This window comes from Phaethon aethereus (genome assembly GCF_964289735.1).
Source record: "Phaethon aethereus genome assembly, chromosome: 3".
Classification (NCBI taxonomy): domain Eukaryota; kingdom Metazoa; phylum Chordata; class Aves; order Phaethontiformes; family Phaethontidae; genus Phaethon; species Phaethon aethereus.
In genome coordinates, this window is record NC_138576.1 from 109,810,689 (window position 1) to 109,834,037 (window position 23,349).

The 23,349-nt window shown below is 42.0% G+C and overlaps 1 protein-coding gene across 1 annotated transcript; it reads left to right on the plus strand.

The window, feature by feature from the left end:
- Positions 1-738: 738 nt before the first annotated feature.
- Positions 739-12,517, plus strand: EPHX1 (epoxide hydrolase 1; the record flags this gene model as incomplete). The annotated part of the gene is made up of 8 exons (XM_081998301.1): positions 739-918; positions 2,771-2,951; positions 5,070-5,297; positions 6,252-6,381; positions 6,876-7,090; positions 9,544-9,652; positions 10,594-10,719; positions 12,292-12,517. 8 exons carry the CDS (start codon positions 739-741, stop codon positions 12,515-12,517), a joined length of 1,395 nt encoding a protein of 464 aa, XP_081854427.1.
- Positions 12,518-23,349: the final 10,832 nt, after the last annotated feature.

Consider the following 23,349-nt stretch of genomic DNA (forward strand, 5'->3'; position numbering starts at 1 on the left):
TTCGACAGAATTTTGTCACTGGGGGAAGGATGTTTAAGAGCCAGGAGAGGACACATGTAGTCTTTTGTTTTCTCTTTAAAACAGTTCAGAGGGAGAAAGAAAGGGAAGGTCCTTCTACCCTTTGCCCTGCTGTTCAAGGGTTATATAAATATATCCCTGCCCCACTCCTCTAGACTGATTGGGACGTATAAGGTGGCTGCCCTCATGCTCTTCACTTTTTATTCTCTGTATACATCTTGTTTTTGGTTTTCCTTCTAAATCTGTAACAATAGATACCTGAGCCTTACTTAAGAGATGCTCTGCTTTGGAATTTGTGGGAAATCTAGAGCTTCAGAGGAAAGGAAAGCATTAAACTTGAATTATATCCACAGTCACCTCCTTTACTGTTGAAGATTAGCAGCAATCAGTGGCCACTGAGGAAGCCAACGTGGCATGTTTAATCAGAGGACTATTTAATTACCAAGCCCATGTGGTCTCTTGACTTGCTTTGAATTCTGTTTTTACTAAATATCTTTCATGTAAAACACTTAATTCCTCCCTATTTGAGTTGTGTAGGTTAAAACATCTTATATCTGGAACTTTACAAAAGTGTTGATGTCCTCTGAGTGACAGAACATCGTGTAGATCAAATCCTATCTTAAGCAGCAAGTAAACCTCTATATTCTTTACAAAGTAAGTTGTATGTCTCTGAACTATCTGACTGGGCTTACCAGAGTTCTGTCTTCTCTTGCAGGCATTATGCTGCTTGAAGTATTCCTGGTTCTGGGGACAGTCATAGTCTACTACTTACTTTCCAAGAAGAAAGAAGAGACATTACCCTTCAAAGAGGGATGGTGGGGCAAGGGACAAAAGCCTGACGCTGAAGAAGACGCAACTGTTCGGCCATTCAAGGTGGAAACTACAGAAGAAGAGCTGAGCGTAAGCAAATCTCAGTACTGGGGACAGAGAAGTATGAAATGGCCAAATAAATGCAGAACTTGTCCGGAAGTCATTTTTAAATCGAACCAATAGTTACCTTTATGAGAGTGAGCAATGATGCCCAGGACTTGGGGGAAGGGATTTTTCAGTACTTCAGAAGACAGGTATGGGTAGGCAGACTTCACATCCTGCTATAAAATTTTGTTCTCAGCTGGCTGTTGCAAGATTGCTAGTAAATAACCTACTCTGTAAAGCCTGATAAACATAAAAAAATCATATTACGGATTCCTCAACTCTGTATTCCTGTTTGTGCACCTTCCTCAGTTTGATTGCGTAGGCCAATCTAAGAGCAATGTCTGTCTTTTTTTTCCTTTCAAAAGCAATTATGAATCTCTTACCTAGTGCAGCTGTGTTGGATGCTGATTCTTCTGTAATTAATGATCTACTTCGGTCAACACTAATACAACAGTGGTAATTACAGTAAACACATATATTGCAGAATTTGTTAGCAAGATTTTGATTGTGTGTGTTTAAGTCAGGGATTGAACAATTTCATAGATCTGTGTGGAGTAGTGGTTCAAACGGTACTCGTGGGATTGCTCATATTATTCATTTATAATGGATTCCTATTTTCTCAGTAAGGCCTGTTTTTTTTAACGCTTTGTTTGCCCTCCTTAGTAATATCAGTGGACACTGATGTCCAACATGTTTTCCCCTTACACTGCAGACACAAAGCTAGATAATTTCTAACTTACAGACGGTTTTGAAACACACAGTTCTCTATTATGACAGCTATTGCAATGTAATCCATGTGTAGAAGACTGTTTCTAAATAAATTTTTATATAAGCTAGGAGTTAGTTATGCTAGCATACATTACTAAAACATTTTTTAGAAGGTGTTCAGCATGGACAAAAAGCATATGTGTAAATACACGTTTAAAAATATCATTTAAAAATCCGTGCTTTCTGTACACATGTTAAATGCCAAAACCGGTGAGCTTAGATATTCACATCTTGCCTAGACTGAGACTGCCTGTTCAGTGTGAGGCATGAGCCAGTGCATACACCTACCGCATTTTAGTCAGAATGAGAGCTACCTCTATCGCTGTATTAGGAAACGCTCTTCAGGTTTAAACCCCACAGAGGTCTAAGCAGGATTAGATTTCTAGACCTGCCTTCCACCCTCAACTATTCTGTGGTTCTGTTTGCAGTAGGAAGGGGCTCTTGGCTGTCCTTCCCTGCTGAGTGATTTTTTTAGACTGATTTTGCAGTATCGTCAGCATCCCCTGTAACCTTGAAGTGCAGTAGGAAGGTCACTTTGTTATTCCAGATTGAGAAACTTTCACTCCAGTCTAGTGTCACCAACTTTGTGGCTGTCCAAAATCCGTCAGAGTGTTTCCCAGTGAAGACATCCAGTCCCTTGGTTTGGGAAGGAGAGCGAAAGGTTTGGGCCAGATCCATGCATTGATTATGAGGTTGGGCTCACAGGTAACCTGAGGAACAAAATACCGTGGAAAGGCAACAAGACTTAACCTGTGAAGCCACAGTGTTGTCAGAGGAGCGTATTGTCCTCTGTGGTTATCAGCCGGGCAAACAGGTTAGCCAGCTCTGCAAAACAAGGAGGGAGAAAGTGTTAAGAACAGCTGTAAATGGAAGAGGAAGGAGGCCATCTGGAGGAGAAAAAGAATTGGAACAGCTGATGGAGCATCAGCAAAACGTGCAGGTGTCATTAGAGATGTTATTTTCATTGCTGTTCTCATTTCACTTGGGAATAACTAGAAACCATGCACAGTACAGTGCAAAATGGCAGACACAAGTGTTTGTAATGTCTCTTCTTTCTTTTTCCCTACAGGACTTGTTTAGGAGACTTGACCAGGCCCGATTCACTGAGCCGCTGGAGAACAGTTGCTTCCATTATGGGACTAACTCGGTGTATCTCAGGAAGGTTGTCTCCTACTGGAAAAACCAGTTCAATTGGAAGAAACAAGTTGAAGTTCTCAACAAGTACCCACAATTCAAAACCAAGATTCAAGGTGTGTGGCCTTTTCACTTAAAAAATAAACAGTAATACATAATCTTGTTTACAAGGCACCTCAGTGGTAAGAATGCTGTGTTTGTGTCACATGGGCCTTCCTGGCTGCCATGGCATGGATCATTGGCACCGCTGCTGGAGCAGCAAGAAACTCATTCATCGTAACTGAAGCCTTTAGGACAAGGAATGACAAATGGAATTCCCTTGTGCATGGATGGGTTGTCAGCTGGTGTTAACAGGAGCCAAGCACAGGCATTTGGAAGCAGAACTGGATGTTAAGATGTACACATGTTCCCTGACTTGCACGCAAAAGTACCCGCAGATCCATGTAGTTCCCCAGCTGCTGCTGTCATGATGATGCCATCAGTCTGGCAGCCCTCCTCAGCTGGGCATGCTGGCTGTCCAGGTTGTCCCTGCTTGGCATTTCAAGCATTTGCAGGCCTAGAAACACAGAATGCCTTTCCCTGGGGGTTGATGCGCTGCCAGGTGTGAGCGAATGGTTTGTCTTTTCATTCAAAGCACAGACTCTTTTGAAAGAGACCATTCAGCTGAGGTCTGCTGGTGCTGGAGCTTGGTCAAACTGGACATTTTAAATCCTTGAATAAGGGTTGGGCTTGGGTCATTTGGGGGTACAGTTGTAGATTGAGAGCACAGCAGGCACTTTTCTCACATGATAGCAGAATTCAAACTTGCAATTATGCTCTTATGTTTTTTTCTTGTGTATGTTATTTCAAATGGGGGAGTTCTCAATAATACTTCAAATAGATTTGGGACAATAAAGGATTGTTACCTAGTGGTTAGAACATAAAGATATGTATACAGCATGGTTAGTGCTGATAAAGATAAAAGCAAAGAGTCTCCCCTTAAAGAAAAAAAAGTATCTTCTGAGACAAGAAAGGGAAAAGAAGCTAAGGACAATGCGCTATGTATAGCAATAGGAAGAGAAATTTCACTGTTAAGAATGATTACAGAGGTGAGCCATGAAAAGACAGATCAAACATGCCGTGTATCAGATTCCTAGCTTCTGTCATCACTTAGAATACAGAAATCTACAGAATTGTCAAGCATGGGGAAATCTCAGTCAGTGAAAGAGAGGGGGATTGCTGGTGAACGGGAGTTGATGTAAAATGTGCTTAAATACATCAAGAAATGCGGCATTCAGGCTCTACTAAGAGCTAAGTATTATTTCTTGGAAAGCAAAGCCCTGAATGGGTTTGAGGAAAAGCAGTTTACCTGAAGTAACTAGTGCAGTGCTGTGCGAAGCCTGCTGCTTAGCTATTGCAAGGATCGCAAAGGAAATAGGACTGCAATTTTTACCTTTTTACTTAACAATGAGGAGACCGGTACTAGAACATAGATTCCTATTTTGGTTTACTCAGAGATACTGAAAGCTTTGGACAAAAGGTACAAAAGAACTACAACTAACTCGCAGTAAGGCATTTTTTCAAATCCTTGATTCGGCGTGATTGGTTTATCAGCAGTTAAGATGTTACTTGATTACAGGAGGCCTTAACAGACAGATTGCTCACTGAAGGCTTTTTAAATTCCTTTTGCTGCAACATTAAGATCAATGGCTGGAGACAGAAGCCAGACATGTTCAAATGGAAAGTAAGGCACTCGGGAAACAAGGGAAGTGATTAACGCCCCCAAACAAACAGCTGCTGGTTGTGATGGATTCCCTCTCTCTTGATGCCTTCAAGTTGCAATTGTATGCCTTTCAGGAAGAAAAATCTGTGGCTGGCTGAAGCCTATCTGGTGCCATATAGGGACGTTTGGGTAAAATTTAAGGGCACTTGGACTAAATGATGGAATTGTCTTTTCTGCCTTTAAGCTGTGTGAGTCACTGTGTTACCGTTAGTAGATTGCTTCACTTCTATGTCATAATTTGCCAATTTATTTTAAAACAGAAGTATGCCAACCTCATTGGGCTGCTGTGATGCTTAATTGTCCATTATAAAGTACTTCAAGGTCCGTGGATAAATGGATCCAGAGAAGTGCAGTGTGTTTGCATGCTCACCAAAAAAGAACTTCAGAAAAGCCTTATTCATAATTTGTTCAGTGATTAGTTTCAGTGTCATGGTAAATTTGTGCATGTTAAATAATTATTTTATTTTTACAGGCATTGATATCCATTTTGTTCACGTAAAGCCTCCTTGTTTGCGTGAAGGCCAGTCTGCAAAGCCATTACTAATGGTTCATGGCTGGCCTGGCTCATTTTATGAGTTTTACAAAATTATCCCTCTCCTGACGGATCCTGCAAGCCATGGCCTCAGTGATGAATACACTTTTGAAGTCATTTGCCCATCTATCCCTGGTTATGGTTTCTCAGAAGCACCCCACAAAAAAGGTACGATGTTTGAGAAGAAGCTGAACTAACAAAAGTCTAGGCTCACAGCGAGATAGCCCCCGTTAGCAGAACAGGAACGCCTGGCTCTTCATGTTTTTCCAGTGTAGAAATAAAGATCCTGTGTATCATGTGGGAAGAGGGAGATATGAGTGTGACTTCAGGTGACACCATTAATTAGTTTCAGGAGCAATGTATAAATAATTTAAAGGACTATAAAAAGTTATGAAGTGACAACTCCTGAATTGTAATTGAGTCAATGAATCATGTGTGGGTGAGCAGGAAGAGTAAACTTAATTTGTTATTGTTCCTTTTGGGTGTTTTGAATCCATATTCAACAGCATTATACGGGTAGGTGAGAAGCAACAGTTGAAACAAATCAATTCATGTATCTACATGGTAGATTGCGGCCAAATACTTGCTTGTTCAGCCTGTGCTCTGAATTATACCAGCACAAGGTGCAAGAAATTGGAGCAAGGTAGTATTTCAAGTGATACCGAGTGAATGATGTGGGGAAGGCTGGTTTTGCTTTTCTCTACTTCCCTGGTTATGGTTTATGTGGTCAGTGTTTAGTGGAGAAGTGCATTACTAGTGGAAACTTAAAAGATTCCAACTACCATTAAGATGAGACTGTGCTCACAGTAGACAAAATGGAAATGCATTCCCTGGGCAATGCTCAGTGCCTCTGACAGGGCTCAGCTGGAGTATCACTTCAGTTTAAAGGGAGTCTGGCAACCCCTCGGTGGGGCAAGTGCTTGGGCAACTGGTGGAGTTAGGAGAACACTGGTCTGCAGTGAAGGCTGGACTTTCTCCTCACGGTTTCTGTTCGCTCTCTAGACCTTACAGCTTTTTAGGAACTTGAATGTTGCCTTTACAGGGAGAATAAATGCTGCACAGTCAAAAGTGTATCTGGAATTAATGCAAGTGTTTTTTTGTTTTGTTTTGTTTTTAATGCAGACTTTAATTCTGTAAGTGCTGCTTCTATTTTTTATGAATTGATGCTCAGACTGGGATTCAATGAGTTCTACGCACAAGGTGGTGACTGGGGCTGGCTCATCTGCACCAATCTGGCCCAGATAGCTCCCAAGTGAGTACCCCTTTGGTGCAGTGCTGCATGATTAGCCTGCAAAGCTGTTTTATTCATTGAATAGTTACTTCTTGTGCACTTGAGAGTTCCTGTCCAAGTCCTCCATATGAGTACTGTTTAGCTTCTCCCTCCAGTGCTCAGTGTTAAGCAGTGATCCGACATCGCATACCTCAGTTTGTACTAGATACCTGTTCTTTCAAACAATTACGCAGTAGTTTTGTAATAGCCCCACTGGGGGGAGTGAGTACTTGTAACAAAAGGAGGATTTGTGGCTTAGTGCCTAAGAGTGTGTGCCGATTACTGATGGTTGCCCCTTTGACTTGTCATTTTTGTGTGAAAAGCCACACTGCAAAGTACAGCTAAGGTCATGATATAATCAGCAGGTCAGAATTTAAGTATGTTCATTTCTGTTAATAACAGTATAAATGTAACAACTTTGAATCACATTTTATTTTTGTTAATTTATGAGGGCTTTTTCTTGTTTTTCTTTTTAGCCGTGTGAAAGGTCTCCATTTAAATCTAGTCTCGGTTACGAACATGGGATTCATTCACCTGCTGTCCATTCTGCTGGGCCGCTATCTTCCAGGGCTCTTCGGTTTCCAGGATGAAGATGTTAGGCGGATGTTTCCCTTCTTGAAAAAAGGGCTCTACAGGATGCTGCTGGAGTCTGGCTATGCTCACATACAGGCTACAAAGCCTGATACTGTTGGTAAAACAAACAAACAAAAAAACCTTTTGAGCTCAGAATATTTAGTCTGTTCGGTTTAGTTGTACTTTCATAGAAACAAAGTGTACTGCTTAAAATATGCAGAAAATCAGAGTTTTGTTCAGGGAAATTGAAGTAGGAAGGTTAGAGGTTTTAAAGGTGGGCTCCTTTTTCTGTATCCGAGTCAGAAAAGCTTACATACAGGTATATAGCGTTACATTCACTTTTGCATGCAGAAGTGGTAAATCTGCACATCAACTTTGAACATGCTCTTAAGTGCCACTGACCTAATTTTCAGTTTTCATAAATAGTTTATTTAATACTTTTCCACTTCTGCTATCACTGGGGACTGTAATTCGATTTCAAATGCAGCTATGCTGAGAGCAAAAGATAGTTTCTTCACAGAGAATGGATCACATTCAAATAATGTAAAGTACAAGAAGCTTTTAGCTGTCTCGGCACAGAGTGTAGCTTATTTATAGGGATGAGCAATACCTGAAAAGTAAAATAAAATTTTGTTTACATTCATTGTTCTGAATCTTTTGCAGACTTTCAAGGAGAAAAAAAAAGTGTACCTATGAATGTTCTTTTTAGATGAGCTAGTCACTCAGATTGTTTAACTACTTTAAGTATCTGAGTATTAAGTGTAGTTTCTATTTTAAAAACATGTTTTGCAACTGAATTGGACGACAGTCAAGAATACTGAATATATTTTTTAATTTTTTGTAGTGCTGGAGCAATTCACTCATGGATTTTATTAAAAATGTATCTAAGGCATCTATTTCTTAATGGTTTTCCGTAAGCTATCTACAGAAGCAGGTATAGTCTTACGATGTGTAGGCAAAATGATAATTTTAGGGATTTTAAATAATTTTGCTTCCTTTTGAGTTGTGGTTTCTAAAAACTACTCGTGTCTCATTCTTCTTGTGTTTTGAGAAAAGATGGGGAAACTGATAGCTGAAAGATGCCTGGCCAGGTTCCTTCTGCTGTGGTTTTCTGGCTGATTCTTGTCTCTGCCAGTAACGTGGTCTGTCAGAGCGGGCTGCGCAGACTGGGAACCAGCAGCCAGTTCATGTTTTGGGAGCTGGAGCAGGAGCATTCCTGCAGTTTTGAGGACAAAGGAGGAAGAAGTGTGGCAGATGGCAGGTTCCCATAGGGAGAAAAACATTCTGAAGAAGGGAGCGTAAAGTAGCTGGAAGAAGCACAGCCATGGAAGCTACCACAGTCTGAGACTGAGGCTACCACCGCCTGAGACTGCTGGCAGTGGAGGGCTACCCTGCAAGCTGTCCTAAGCAAGGAAGTTGTCTCTGGCTCTTCATAGATAGATATATGTATACACTATGCTTGCTAATACTATAGTCTTGATTGCTTCAGAGCTGGCTTTTGATCAGACTGGCTTGCATGAATTTGATTTTACACTTACTCTTTGGCAAAGCCGCATGGAGTGTGGGTTCATTTTCAACTGACTGAAATAGGCAGTGCCTGTATTCAAAGTACTGTTAGGATCAACGTCAATTTTTCCTGTATGTAAACTGACGTACTCTTCTTTGCTGGCAGTAAGTATATGAGAACAGGCTATTGCTTGTCTAATTCTGCAGACCTGTAAAGCATGCTCAGTCTAACTTTTTCAAATGCTTGGTATTTCAGTTATATTAGTTGTTTGATAACTGAAACTCTACTATTGTGTTTTAATAGCAATTACTAATGAAATTGTCCTAGCTGTAGTGTTAGGCATATTTCAGGAAGGTTGGGTTGCATGAGTGGAAGTTCAAATACATTGCTGTTCCTCAGGAAAAACTTTTTCTAAGGTTTCTCTGAGCAGCTGGGACAGTTTATAGTCCCTGCATTTCACAGCCCTAGGATGTATGTGCAGGTATGTTTTTTATGTCCAAGCAAAACAAACTATAAAAAGTATGTTAAGCCTTGTTCTACATGAAGGTAGTTGGCTATTGCTAATTCAGAAGATGGACCTTGAAGTAAAGCCTTGCTCTTTCTTAATTACTTTCTCATAATCCTTAGAATGGTTTTGCTGTTAGATAATGGTGCACATTCTCCTGGTCATGTGTAGGCCTGTGGGGTTTGGCCCTGTAATGCTGTTTAATACATGACAACTTCCAGATTAATGGAAGCAAACCCTACTTGGCACATAGAGCTTAATCTTATTAGCTTACAAGAAATAAAAAAAAAAAAGCAGAAATCCAATACTGTGACATCAGTTCAAAAACATACAGTGTGAGCTAACGCGGAGCCTGTTGGTTTGCAGATACTATCGGTTTATGATTCAACAATAAGTGGCTCCAACTCGTTCTACTATTTCATTTATTTATTTAAGAACAGAGCTGCTGCAACAGCTTTGTAAAGTTATCTACCCTGTATTATAATGGGCTGCTTCTATAAGTCCCAAGTTCAGTAGCAGGATATTGCAATTTTAGTTAAACTTTCCTCCTCCTTTTCAGGCTGTGGTTTGAATGACTCTCCTGTAGGACTGGCTGCATACCTCTTGGAGAAGTTTTCTACATGGACTGATGTGGAATTCCATAACTTAGAGGATGGAGGCCTAGAGAGGTAAGCATTTCCTCTGATGCCATTTTGGATGAGATGACCAAGCCCAGAGTCATGGCTGAAGAAGTTTGCCTGAATTGATTCGTGTCACATCTCAACAAATGGTGCAGTGCTGTGCTACAGCACGCAAAGCAGAAAATAGGCCATGCAGGCTGATGGACTCCCTCCCCACTTTGATCTCCTGGAAAGCAGATACACCCTCTAACTTCTGGGTATTAAAAACTGACTTAGGTGGAAGAATCTCATTAGGACAGAAAACAATGCTGGGAAACAGAACTCCTGTTTCATTTTAATACTAATACTTAAGTCTCTATGAATGTGCTTTAGATTGATCATTTGTCTACCTACTATTTGCTAGTAAAGGATCATTCTTAGTGTGTGGCAGAAATCTGAGATGAAGTCCCCTTTGAAAATTGCTGAGGCACCTGGCAAGAATGGAGCGAAGGGGCATGTTACAAAAAGGTCCAGTGACAATAGATTTGAACAGAATGCTTGCACTGCATACAGCTACTAATTTCATACAAGGCGTGCACCGTTTACAGCACGTGCTGGTGTGATGGCTCTGCTGAAGGTTCATGGAAGCATTTCACATTATGAATAATAAATGGCACAAGCTGTTCCATGTGCTTTTCGGCTCCTATCCTCCCAGCCTATGGACAGTATAGACACCGATGCTGGAGCGTAAGGTGCTTGTTGGAGTCTGCCTTCCAGGCACTCCTTAACTCCAGGAGTTAAAACATTGTGTCCAACAGGCTCTAACGTGCTTAATTGATTACTGACAGACAGTGGGGGAGTAGCACACTTCACCTCTCAACTCTTTTCCTAACCAAGTTAACTATTTTTTCCCGTGACATTTGTTATTACAACCAAACCAAAGTCCCTGCTAAAGTAATGCAAAGTGGTATTCAGTTCTAACTAAGCAATCTCTGGGCTTACCTGTTCAGGAAGTTTAACCTGGATGATCTGCTCACCAATATCATGATCTACTGGGTGTCAGGATGTATAGTCTCCTCCATGCGTTTCTACAAAGAAAATTTGCAGAAGGGGATAGGCACACAGAAACATGAAAGGTAAGTGTGTGGGTTTTTTCTTTAAATATTTTGCCCTGAACTTAATTTTATGGTTGCAGACAGGTTGCTTATGTCTTATAGCTGCTGCAAGTTTCTGAATGCTGAGGAAAAGCAATGCTGTATCACAATGGTCCTCTGCAGGACAGGTCTGTTGGTTGATGTACTGTGTTGTGCTTGGAAAACACAGTAATTGGGTGAGAATCCTGAACCATGAGGAAGGAGATCTGACAGGAGGCACTGTTTGAGGACCTCCCATTCATGGTATATCCAACTAGGGAAAAGCACCTGCAAGCACTTCTAGATTTTACTTCAGTTACTAAATTAGCCATGATTGAGTCATACAGTTGGTTTTGTTTATAGTTTTTCTTTTGTAGTTCTACTAGTTTCCTGGATGCAGTTTGCCTATTTCTGCAAAAGATTTAAGTCCTACCTTTGGAAGCAGCTTCAGTATACTCACAAACTACATAATTTGAAAGTCATTAAGACTGATGTTCCTGCTGCACAGATGCTTGAGAGAGCAGCTTGGCTGCATATACTTGTGTCAGCTTGAGTATTAGTGAAGGCTTAAACCTGCCCTGAGGTATTTGCAACCACAGCTCACTGCTATGGTATTTATTTAGCTGTGAAATGATGCTCCCAGGAAGCTGACTCAGTTCTTGAAGCTGTTTGTGGCTACACTGTGGGTAGTATCTTGCTCTGGTTCTGCCTACATGAAATGAGCTATATGAGCTTCTATGTGCTTTGAGACTCTTTCCTCTAAGTCCTATGTAAAATTAGGCAGCCTGTTTTCAGGCTTCCAGTAGCTATGTATGTGCCCAACAATTTTTGTATCCAAGTTTAAAAGTCTGTCTCTTCTGACAATGCAGCTTATGGGTATGGGATATTTAAACCCAGAAAACGTTGGTCTGTTTGTAACAAGTGTGGATCATTCCACTGTCTAAGATTAGTTTTCCCCTCAAATCCAGTTGCTTCCCTATACTTAGGAACGTGCAAAATGTTCTGTAGAGTGTGTTTGTGCCCGTTAAAAGCAGGAGCTACTTTACAGGGTGAGGTCTCATGTTCAGAAATGTTTACTCTGAACTAGCCTAGGTTTACTTGCTATTATTCCTCCCCTCTCCTCCCCCTTTGCAGCAGTTCAAGGTAATTCTTCCCCTGCCTCCCCTCCAGTTGTCCTGCCAGGCTCAGCGTGTTCTAGTTATCTTCGCTCTAAATCTCTCTCCTGCCCTTGTCAAATTGTGTGTTTTCCCCTCAAAACATGACTCTTGAGCCCGGAGTGCACCATGAGGAAACTCGATACTTACCACCTCGTAGGGCTTTCTTCTCAATTTCCATGCTTCTAACTCTCATGCCCTGTATCCTTGCAAAATTGCCTTAATGTCAACGTATGCAAAAATTTTATTTTCCTAGGACTGGGAGTGGTGTTTAGTCTTCAAATTTAGGATCTGGAAGTCAAATTTTAATTGCCTAACAACAGTGTGCCTAAATGCTTAAGAACAACATTTCCTTGGGACTTTCCACTTCTTGCAGAGTTAAATGTTTGAAAGATTAAAATTATTCTCTCTCCTCTCTCAGGCTCACAGTACAAGTACCTACCGGCATTGCCTCCTTCCCTAATGAAGTCATGCACACACCCCAGGCTTGGGCCCAGAAGAAGTACACCAACATTGTTTCCTTCCATTTCATGCCTCGAGGTGGCCACTTTGCAGCTTTGGAGGAACCTGAACTTCTTGCTGAAGATATTCTGCAGTTTGTTGGGAAAGTAGAGAAAGAGCAACTTTGGAGAAAGAAAGGAGAATAACTCCCCTAACAAACAGCAGGGTAATTGCTTATAGCTTAGCACATTTACAGGCCTTACTACATCTACTGTAATCCATGTAATTAGATCTTATTCTTGACCAGATGTGAGAGAAGGGAGCAGTATATCTTAATGAGATACTGCTGTGGGGACCTACTGATTTTGGGTTGTTTGGGGGTTGTTTTTTGTTCAGCTAGGCTAAGACAGTAGCATGAAGATTAACTGATTATCTTCTCCCCCAAGCACAGACTTCTAAAATCTGTTCTGTTTCTTGCTTTGAAACTGAAAAATACACCTTAATTATAACAGTTTAATTGTTGTGAAAGCATTTTTTTTCATGGCAGCAGTAAAATGCAAGTTGGTGTAGGTGTGAGGTTCCTCACATAAAGAACAGGGAACAGCCTAGCAAGACAAGACCTAATTTGCATGAGTGCATCAGTTAATCAGCATTGATGGTCTACAGTACCTTTAAACTAGCCAGCTGGCCACCACTGCCTGCCTTTCTCTTCCAGCCTGTTAAGCAGCTTCCTGGCTGCAAGGAAGCTCAGCTCCCCTGCGCCAGGCTCCTGGGGCAGCAACACGTGAGGCACAGCTTGGAGTGTCAGCCTGAGTAGCTGGAACGCACAGGTGTATAGCTCGGACCAGAAGGAAGGGTTGGGTGGGAGTAATTGGAGCCAAAGCTACCTCTGCACTGAATTTATACTCTTAGCTAAAATCACAGCCCTGCATAGGCTCAAGACACTGTGGCTTTGCACTGCTTCTGCAGGGTATTGTAAATACCTCTTACTAAATAAAAATTTGACTAATTCAAAATTAAAAGAACCTTGCATTAAAATTTTGAATAATACCCATCTGTTTCTTTTAAATTTTTAAATAACTGTGATTTTTGCTCGGTGACAGCAGAGAAGCATCAATTCAGAACCTATCGATTCTGTACTGCATCTCTTACAAAGGTCAGATTGAAGGCAAACTGCTCAGAGAAAATTGAGTTTGAAGGGCTGTATGTTTTTGCCAGCAACAAGCCCTCCTATGTGCAGTTGAGCTTCAATTACTCTCAGACTGTATCCAGATGACTGATTTCAGCATGGTTTTTTTTCTCCAGTCATCTCTGATAAGCACAGGGAAATATAATCCACCACTAACTCTTGCATGGATTAGTATTATTTCACAATATTAAATGTAATGTAAGCTGTAAATAAGTAAGTAAGTCACCCCAGTAGAGCCCTGCTCCATCCCACAGGGCTTTAGACTCAAGAACATGGACTAGTTTGTTCCACAGAAGGCAAGTCAGCACTCCTGCTGGGCATATTTGAATGTTAGTGCACAAAGCCACCTGCTATGCCATGACACAGCTCTGAGGGGTTTTTCTGACCTCTCCCTACCTTTCCTCTGCCTTCGGTGCTTCTGCACCTGGGTGCCAGTAGGGGAAGGCACAGTAGCTCTCAGGTTTCCCTCCAAGACTGGGCTGCAGCGCTGCCTTAGACCTTCAAGCTGTACGTGAATTCTTTAAGACAGTGAACTGCTTCCAGGTTAGTAGCAAGCACTAATTCCACATATACTTGTAAATGCTTTCATTATTAGTCAAATTTCTCATATGCAAAATATTGTGTGGTTCAGGCTGGTGTGTTTTGAATAGACAGGGAAAAAGTACGAGTCCTTCACTTTGTCTAAAATAGACACTTCTCAGAGAAGACCATCCCCAAACTTGTTTCAGGTTCCCTGTATTAAGAAAAAGTTGCTTATTTAGGAGCAATCAGCTCACCTTTTCAACAACAGCTGTTCACAGGCACCACTATGCTCCCTCTTGCACAAGTCTTGATCTCTGGACCTTTGTTTTTGCCTTCCTTCCATCCCCTGTGTGGCCTTGTATTTCAGAGCTGGAGATTATCCTCTCTCATCTTCAGTGCACGTGCAGACATCTGCTGTGGTGCTAGGGAGCCCTGCCATATACTGATAGAACTGAATACTTCCCCAGGGACTGCACAATCACAACACAGATAAGCAAGTGGGAAGGAGGTTTGCTATACGATACCCGCCAAACGGGATTTCAGATGTGAGTAGAAGGCTCAGAGCATTTTCTCTCTCCCTTCTGGAGCAGATCTGCTTGAAAGGGCCCAGCCTGGACAACAGGAGGCACATCGGGACACTGCTGAACAATCTTCGGTTACAGCAGCTCATCCAGGCTCAGTTGCTGCTGAGAGCTGGACAAAAAACCAAGCACCTGCAGGACCTTTCTATTTTTAAATATACCTCGAACTTCTCAGTGGTCTGAGACCGTGATAATGAATGCTGGCACCAAGCCAGCATGTTCTCACCCCGCTCTGCACGCCAGGTAAGCACGCTTCAGCCTACTGCAAACATCAGCTGTCCACGCTGGCAGTTTTACTTGGGGTAGAAGATAAGCACCGAGACACTAAATCCAGCACAAAAATGGGTTTGATTATGCCTTTTATGTTCAGATTTTTTTTCTTTTTCAGACAGTAGTTAGACTTTAGAAGCTTAAAAATGGTAATTAAAGGCCTGTTATTTAGCAAAGGTGGTTCTGAATTCTGATGTCACACTTCCCAAACCTTATTAAGCCCACAGCTAGCAGCAGCTGTTGTTCATCACCTGCTTATCTATACTCAGATACAAGGATTCAGTGAAATACTACGACAATGTGAAAGAATAGAAAATTCAGCTATATGCCAGCTGTAAAGCCTGCCATCAATTCCCCTCCCCTTTTTCAAAATAATTATCTGTTTTTAGCAAAACACAGCCAACCCTGCTGCCTCTAGTGCAAGATTTGATACTAATGAAGTGTCTGTGGGCTAGTGATAGTATCTGCATCAACTCCTGCAGGGACCAATTCTCCCACGAGCCTGAGATTTGGATTTGATAACCATCTTGAGTGAATCCAGACTCACTTCTGCTTGATAGACTCTCTTACTGGCCAACAGCCATTATTTGGTATAGTATTACAGTCAGCAGTGCTGAAGTCAGATAATCAGAAATAGTTTTAACAATTCTGTTCGCAAGTTAATGCCTATCAGATTACTGCAACAGTAATAAGCAGTAAGAAAGGGCTCCCTGCTCTGTTGCTCTTATTAAGCGAGCCAGCTGAGTAGCTGCAGTTCAGACAGTAAATTCCTCTAGCAAGGCCAAAGGTGCTTCTGTTGGGCTGTTTCTTGGGAATAAGGCTCTTTGAAATAGTAGCTTCGACCTTCAGGAGAACCCAAATCCGGTGACGCTCTGATGCTCAAAACATTTTGTTTTGCTCCAGAGGCATTTCTTGGTGAAGATTCCTCTTCTGGACCAAAGTTGTCCCAAAGTCTGTGCTCAAAGAAACTGCCACCCGAAAAGCCATTCCTCCCCAAGTTGCTCCAAAACATGCATTTATCCCACAGTGAAACCCAAAGTAGCTGACCTAAAGCCTGCTTTTTAATTAGCCAGCTGCAGCCCATGAAGAGTCTGGATAAGAGGTTCAGAACCATCAAGATGACACTGATAAGTAAACAGAACTTACACGCTGTCCCCCCCAGACTCAAGTGCTTTGGAAAGTATCTGCTTCTGGTATGGAAAAATACAAGTAAGGTCATCACCTTCTCATACAGCTCCAGCTAAACTAACTCTCACTACAACCAAATTTGACTTCTGATTTCTAAAACTACAAACCATAAAGTCCTGAACCATCCAAGCCACTCTATGCAGCCTTTGGACGTCCTATGGAACTAAAGACAACAAGACTTCATGTACATTAAACGAAAAAGTTGGGCATTACTCAAGATTATGAATGAAAAAAAATTAATAGAAATCACGCTTTCATATGAAAAAGGAAGTTAAACCATCATTTAGTGAAAAGTAGAGTGTGTTAAGTCTAGCTTCACAGGTCTAGATCCATAAGGGGCACTATTCATCATCACCGAGTCAGCAAGAATCATTTTGGGGCAGGGATCAATTGGTACAAGACAGTCAATCAAACGTACATTGTGTTTTACAGAAGGTGCAATACATAGTATGCATTAAATGAAGATACATTTTTGTCTGAAAGCGGAATGGAAGGATCCTTCTGGATACTGTGGGAAGTGACAAGGAACAAATCCATATTGATTTCAGGGTAGCTTATTTTAAAACACTGAGAAATTATGCCACTTGTTTTACTTGCTGTAATAGCACTTTAAGGAACATAACTCACACTAAAACCATCTTGCTTAGGATTAATTTTCTTTCATGGAAGAAATATCCTGTGCAGCGCCAGACAGCCCTGATGGTGTTTCACCAATGCTGCTAGAAGAATTAGCCCCATTACAATTGTCAGTTGTCTTCTGGAGACAGATCTGTGCTGAGTGACAGCTCTTTCCCCTAGACAGCTAGATGTAGTCCAAACTTTAGTCTTCAAAATACCTTCCTGATTGGATTTTAAGACGTTAAGGACGCTCGTGCTTTCCTTGTGTTTAATAACTGAATGTTTGCGGTTTTGAGGGTAACACAAATCATACATGGGATTTAAGTGATGAGTTTCCATCACTTAAAGATGAAAGATAATTAAAAACAATCCCCCTTCGCAGCAATGGTTCAAACCACTGCAGATGATCAGTGCAGAAGGAGTATAGTACTGAGGAAAGATGAACAGAAACATGAGGAGATGAAACTACACTCTGCCGCCCAGCTACCGAGTCAAAGCTACCAACACGACAAACGCAAGGGTACGTGAAGACTGACTCACGACTTTCAACAGCACGAAAGAGGCGCAAGGAGGGAAACCACCCGCTTCGCCTTGCCTATGCTGCCTGTCCCAGCAGCTGCAAGTGGCCCGGCATCCTGCCTGCAAAGCCTCCTGCCCCCAAGGCTGAGCAAGGGGCTCCGGCTGTGCCAACAGCCCAGCTGTCTGCCCCTCGCAGCAGCAGCTGCAAGCCTGCTTTGGGCCCAGGGAGGGCGGTGAAAAAAGAAACCGCACACTCAGCTCTAAAATTCCTCCCACTGGTATCCACATCCAATGCAAAACCTACTTTTGCCCGTCCTGCTGGTACTGGCTTCCTGGTAAATACTCCATCCTTCTTAACATGACCCACCTGCTGTCGCTTCATTCCTGGTTGTCCATTGCACAAGAGCACAGGACATGTCCCACTCCGAGGTATTCCGATAAGCTCAATGTCAATGTCTTCCTCTGCAGCGGGGGAAGCCCAGCTAATGTTTCTCGCGTTGTCTGCCTGGCATCCCTTGCTCAGCGTGATTTCATGAGCTTGGGTGGCAGCTCTGCTCCAGCCAAGCCTAAGTAGTCCCGCTCACTTTTGGGCTGTGGCCATCACTGCCTTGTAGGATCTCGTCTCTGCTCAGAGTGAGCCTACTAACCTTTCAACTTCCCCAAACGGAGAAAGTCTAAGAAGAGCTTTATTTTCCAGCAGTTCTTAAGCTCTTTTGCAACCAAGTCTGCATTGCTGGGCAGGTTTCTGTGTAAATACATTTGTAACCCTCAAGTTCTAGGAATTCATGTACAGTCTCAAGGGAACTAAGGTCCACCCCTGCATTTTTGTCTAATAGAATTTTCTTTTGCATCACCCCAAGTCTTTTGTGGCTGAAAGCTTTTTGCAGTGATCAGAAGGCATTCTTAATCTTTCAGAGAAACCACAGACAAAGAGGGATTAAGTAATATCTCACACAAACTGAGCAGCAGAAGCCATTGCAGAACACAGCTAGAATTAATTCTCCTAACTTCACCACTACGTCTTTTCCATTTTCAAGCTAAATAACAGAAATGATTGCTTAAATGATTCCTTTTAGAGGTGCACAACCAATTTATTTTGCAATTTCTGCCCTTTTTGTCCCAGCAGATTCTGATTTCTGGTCTCAGAAGGGAATGAATTCTTCCTATTTTAGGAACAAATTTGAAGTTACAGATGTCAAATATAAAAGAATAAGAAAAGCCTACTCCATTCTCTAAAGCTAGAACCCTGTGATAAAAAAATTCAATGCCTGCATCCAAATTAGGGTACTTGGCAATTCTTTAAATCACTTCCTTTTCCATTTTCCTCTATGGACATAGCTGCCAGTTTTATTTCTCTATGTCTATAGATGGAGGGGAAAAAAAATACTGATAATTTGCCTTAGGGAAAAAAAAATTTAGAATTAATAAGTTTTGACATGGAACATCTTCACTTGAAAGAAGCAACTCTGTGCTTTACGTTTCGGGAGAGCAGGCTGTAATAAAACTAATTGATCTGAAAAGCCAAGTATAAAACACCACTAAGTGCATGCAAGATTTTCATACAGAAGGAATGCGAGCTGTGTACAAAAATAAATACATCTTACATTCCCTCTGCTCTCAGTCTTCCTCCTGTACTGCAACTATTCTTTTTTTTTAATAAACATCTGAGAAGCACAACAGATAGATACCTTTCAAAAACAGTCACTAACTTCTGTTACAAACTTTCACCCTTTTGCATCCCTACATAAAAATCAGAGCTTCACAACCACACAGCAGTGACAATATGAGACAGCAACAAATTCTGGCTCCTATTTTATTTAGGAGTGCTTTATGACATACATTAGATTTCTACATCTCTAATTTAAACATCATTTTTGAGAATAGTGTCCTTATTAACTACTAACCAGCACTATAATTAACCACTGATTCTAGAAACAGATGTGAAAATTTCCCTCTCTCCTTCTTGGCTATTTACAGTCCCACCCGTTCCCACTTGAGTATCACACACAGATCTAGGACAGAGGGTTCAAGGCTATCAGATCTTGCAGCCACTGTCCTGTGACTTCTCAGAAGAAGCTATTTTACTTCAAGCCCTAAACAAGCATCAGTTTAGAGTCTGGAAGATAAAAGTGTTTTAAGGCCCTAAAATGACACTATTCTATCTGCGTTATATCATACGTATCCCATATCTATCACATCATAGGGAAATGATAAGATGGGATGAAGGTCTGCACTGCTGAAGACCACAAACTTTGTATCAGTAGATGTTGCCAACCCAATTTTAGAGAGATGACAACTAAGAATCAGAGAATTTGGGTCGGTTTAGACACTTCTACAAACAAATATACTGAACCTTCTGAACATCTATCTAGCGGCAGGTGAATCAAGGTCTGAGGAGGGTTACAGCAGAATTAATATATTTTCTCCCTGATAGGCAATACCATCTTCACCTACTCATGGTGGGGCGAGGGGACAAAAAAATACCCCAACAAAACAAACAACGAGAAGCTTTCGTGTAGGAAGTCAAATACAGTAGCAAAAAGTGTTCTTTTTAAAATACGCAGTCTTAATCTAACCAGACTTGAGGAAATCTAATCATGGCTGTTACGGACATTTCCGAACCAGAACCACAACTCCAACCAGAACTGAAGCTGAAAATATATTTAGCTCATTGTTAGTGAAATCATTACTTAACACCACGGAGTATTACTTTTCACTATCCTTAAAAGTTGGTCCTGATGTGGGACTTTCAATCCATTCAAAGGTGAGAAGATCAGACACATTTTACACCAGTACTTACCTAGGAAGGCAGGAAATACGCTGCTACAGAAGGGAACAAAACCTCCTCCGGGAAAGCAAAAATGTTTGCTTTCAACCAGGAATCCAGAGTCATCCTTTACTGGAGACCGCAGGCTCCTGGTTGGAAGAGATCAGTAATGGAGGCACATTGAGTAGGGAGAAGCAACAGTTAATTCATGGGCCCATATTATTTGTTTCATCAAAAGAATTAACAGCTAATTATGGCACATGCAATAGAAAGACAGCTGATCTTGATATGCATTCTCTCCCTCTCCAAACAACAAATGCTTACAGATTCTGCTGATAACGAACAACTGACGATAACGCAGGAGCTTTGTGTTTGAGCACAAAAAAATTGGGAAGTTGCACTTGCTGCAGCTGAGATGCTACGGCCTAAGGAATAGGATGTTGGATACAAAGCAAGAGCCACGAGTTAACACAGGAACCAAAAAATTAGAGGGAAGAATGTTCCATTACAATGACCCAATTTTCAGTGTCTCTGCTTTTGGTCTTTTCCTTCCCATTTTTGATCTGTCAGACAGCTGTCCTCAGAATGAATGAACAATTTCTGTACCTTTGAAATATCTGAAACAGGCATTTGCAGCTGTTACAGACAGGTGACAAGCAGACTCATTCGAGAAGTCTTTAGACTAGACAGAGGAGGAATTTGCAAGGCCAGTTTAAGAAGACGAGACACGTGTCCCCTTTGAAAGTTATGACCCTGGCCAATATTTGGATTTAAAAGTGCGTAGTTCTTTGTATTGATGCAGTTTAGGGACATCAAAGTGTGTCTTTTCTTTGTACTCAATGGACTTGGGTTTGTGCTAGTGACAGAAAAAGGTCCCTCCTCGCCTGTGCACCTCACTTTTGCTACGAGCCAGGAGAACAACTATGCCATCTGCTGCTCCTAGGACAAGCCCACCTTCTTGAAAAGCATCAAAGTAGAAGGCTTCCAAACGCTACCAGATGACCCAGCTGTAGATCATACGTGAGAAAGCTTTCAGTTGTGCTGCTAGCATCTGTGGGTAGGCAGAGCTGGGAACTGGATTTCTGTAGAGAGACAGAGAGAACATGGTCTAGTGCTACGCTGAAGCGTGTAAAAACTTAGACAGCACAGAGATCTCCTTTTGGCTCAGGACATGGGAAAAGCCCAAAGGAAAACAAGGCATTAACGCATGCACCTAATGCAAATGAGAAATCGCAACCTTCATCTAGGTGTTGAGGATGTGTTGTAATAGGGCAGGAGATAAACCAGATTAGGCATACATACAGAGTAAGCTCTAACTGGCACAGAGCTAGGTGTATCTACACAGGCCAAGGGGTTTTTTTTGAGTCTCAGCATACCAATATAGCATTTTCTTCAGTATAGAAGAAAATCACCTATAGTGAAGTCTTTGCAGAAGTGCACTGAATTGTACAACTATCAAATGGGCTCAGTTCTTCAAGTTTTCAGAGGTTGTCCCCTCAGTTGTGCCACAGAGAATCCCATCACTGACCACACTGCAGGGCTTACTCATGGTTGAGTGTCAGACTTGCTCAGGGTTCGTATTCCACAGGAGCACTGCTGGTGGTGGCTGCTAGAATGCAAGTAAGGACTTCACAAGGAGTGAGGTGGGGAGGAGGAATTGTTCCAACTGAGCAATGCAAGGCAAGCAGCAGGCGCTGGATCTCAGCAGATATGGCTGCTGGGAGCTACAATCAGTAACTCCAGCTGGGCCATTTGCTTAGGCTTCCTGCCAAAAGATTTATAAAAAGAACAGTAAAGAATGTGCAATGGCTTTAAATATGAATTTCAAACACAGTGCAGCCAATATCCACATTTGTTGAGGCTTCCATCCCTCAGCTTTTCTCCAAGGCTCAGCAAGGAATGCGAGGAGTTTCTCCTGCTGATCTAATTTTATCCTCTCAGAGATATCCACCAGCATGAAGGAGTGAATTAGAGCCAGTGCAGTTTCCTAATTACTTCCAGCTCTGAGAGACCCAAAAGCTACCAGGGAAGCAAGCACAACATAGCAAAGCTGATAAACCAGCTTTTAATTTGTGTGTTGCTATGCATGGAGGTCTTGTGATAATTTACTAATGGGTGATCCCAGCCTTTACTCAAACAGTGCATGTCCTAATATCAGACATTCCTATGAGCATAACTGCAACAGAGTACAGTGGCAAACAAGAATGGCTGCTACATAAGTGAAATATGCAGGTGGTTTCCCCATCAGATACATGAACTGGTTCCTCAAACCCAGCAATGACTATTTAGCAAGATGCAACTTTCCACTACCTAGTAGGTTTTGCATATTCTCCATCTGAAGAACGTTGGCATGACTGGAGGTGGGTTTATTCAAGTTCACAGAGAGCTAGCCCTGTCTATACTGAACCCGTGCCAGCCGCAAGGGTCATTACCGAGATTCAGCAGCCTTCCAAGCACAAAAAGGAAATCCAATCACCAGAAGAGTCTTTGTCCTTGATATGACACATAGAACCTCACAGTGAATATCGAAAGTCTCTTGTTCAAAAAAGTAAGTTCTATCACAGCACGTAAAAATCCTGCAGGGCCAGCACTGTAAACAGGTCAAGCGTGGCAGCCGAGTTATTTGATTCCTCAATTAGTATACACAGAAGTGTCCACTGCTTCTGCAGACACCTGTATGAGGTGGGGTGTGGAGCTAGAAATGAGAACAATCACTGACTTCTGATCTAATTAGTACAACAGGCTCCGTCTCCTCCTTCTGTCCTCACATCTCTAAGAGAGACTCGGAGACAAGTAAAAGTGTGGCATCCATTGGGTTTTCTTTTTTCTTGGTTTGAATACCAATCTTAAATGGCAATTTGCATCCAGGGTACACACCACCTCTAGTAATACCACGATCGCTAAAAAAACCCCACAATATTCAGCGTACATACCACTTCTAGTGATACGATTGCCAAAATCAAAACACACTCCCTGCCCACAGAACTCCCCTGACTGAACTATACTGTCACTTCAGTGTTGCAAAGAAGTCTGACACAAATCCATGCCCCCCCCACTAGACAAGGCTCCTCACTTGCTTTAAGAACCAGGAGTTATGTGTACCTTCAACTAACAGGCTGGGCTTGTCATCAGGGTTATCAGAGCTCTGCAGGGTCCTTCTCAGAGCAGGGCAGGCCTCCTGCTCAGCATTTGGGGAAGCTGGAGGCAGTCCTGCAAGACACTGAACATCTGCACACACTTGTTTATGGCACAAATTGTACTCCAATCTCAAAATGTTGCTGATTCACAGACATGCTAGAATAGGTCAAATTCAGGAACCAACAGTTTAACGATGAACAAGCAAACAGAGGGCTTGGGAGGGTCAAGACCTCCTCCTACCCAAAG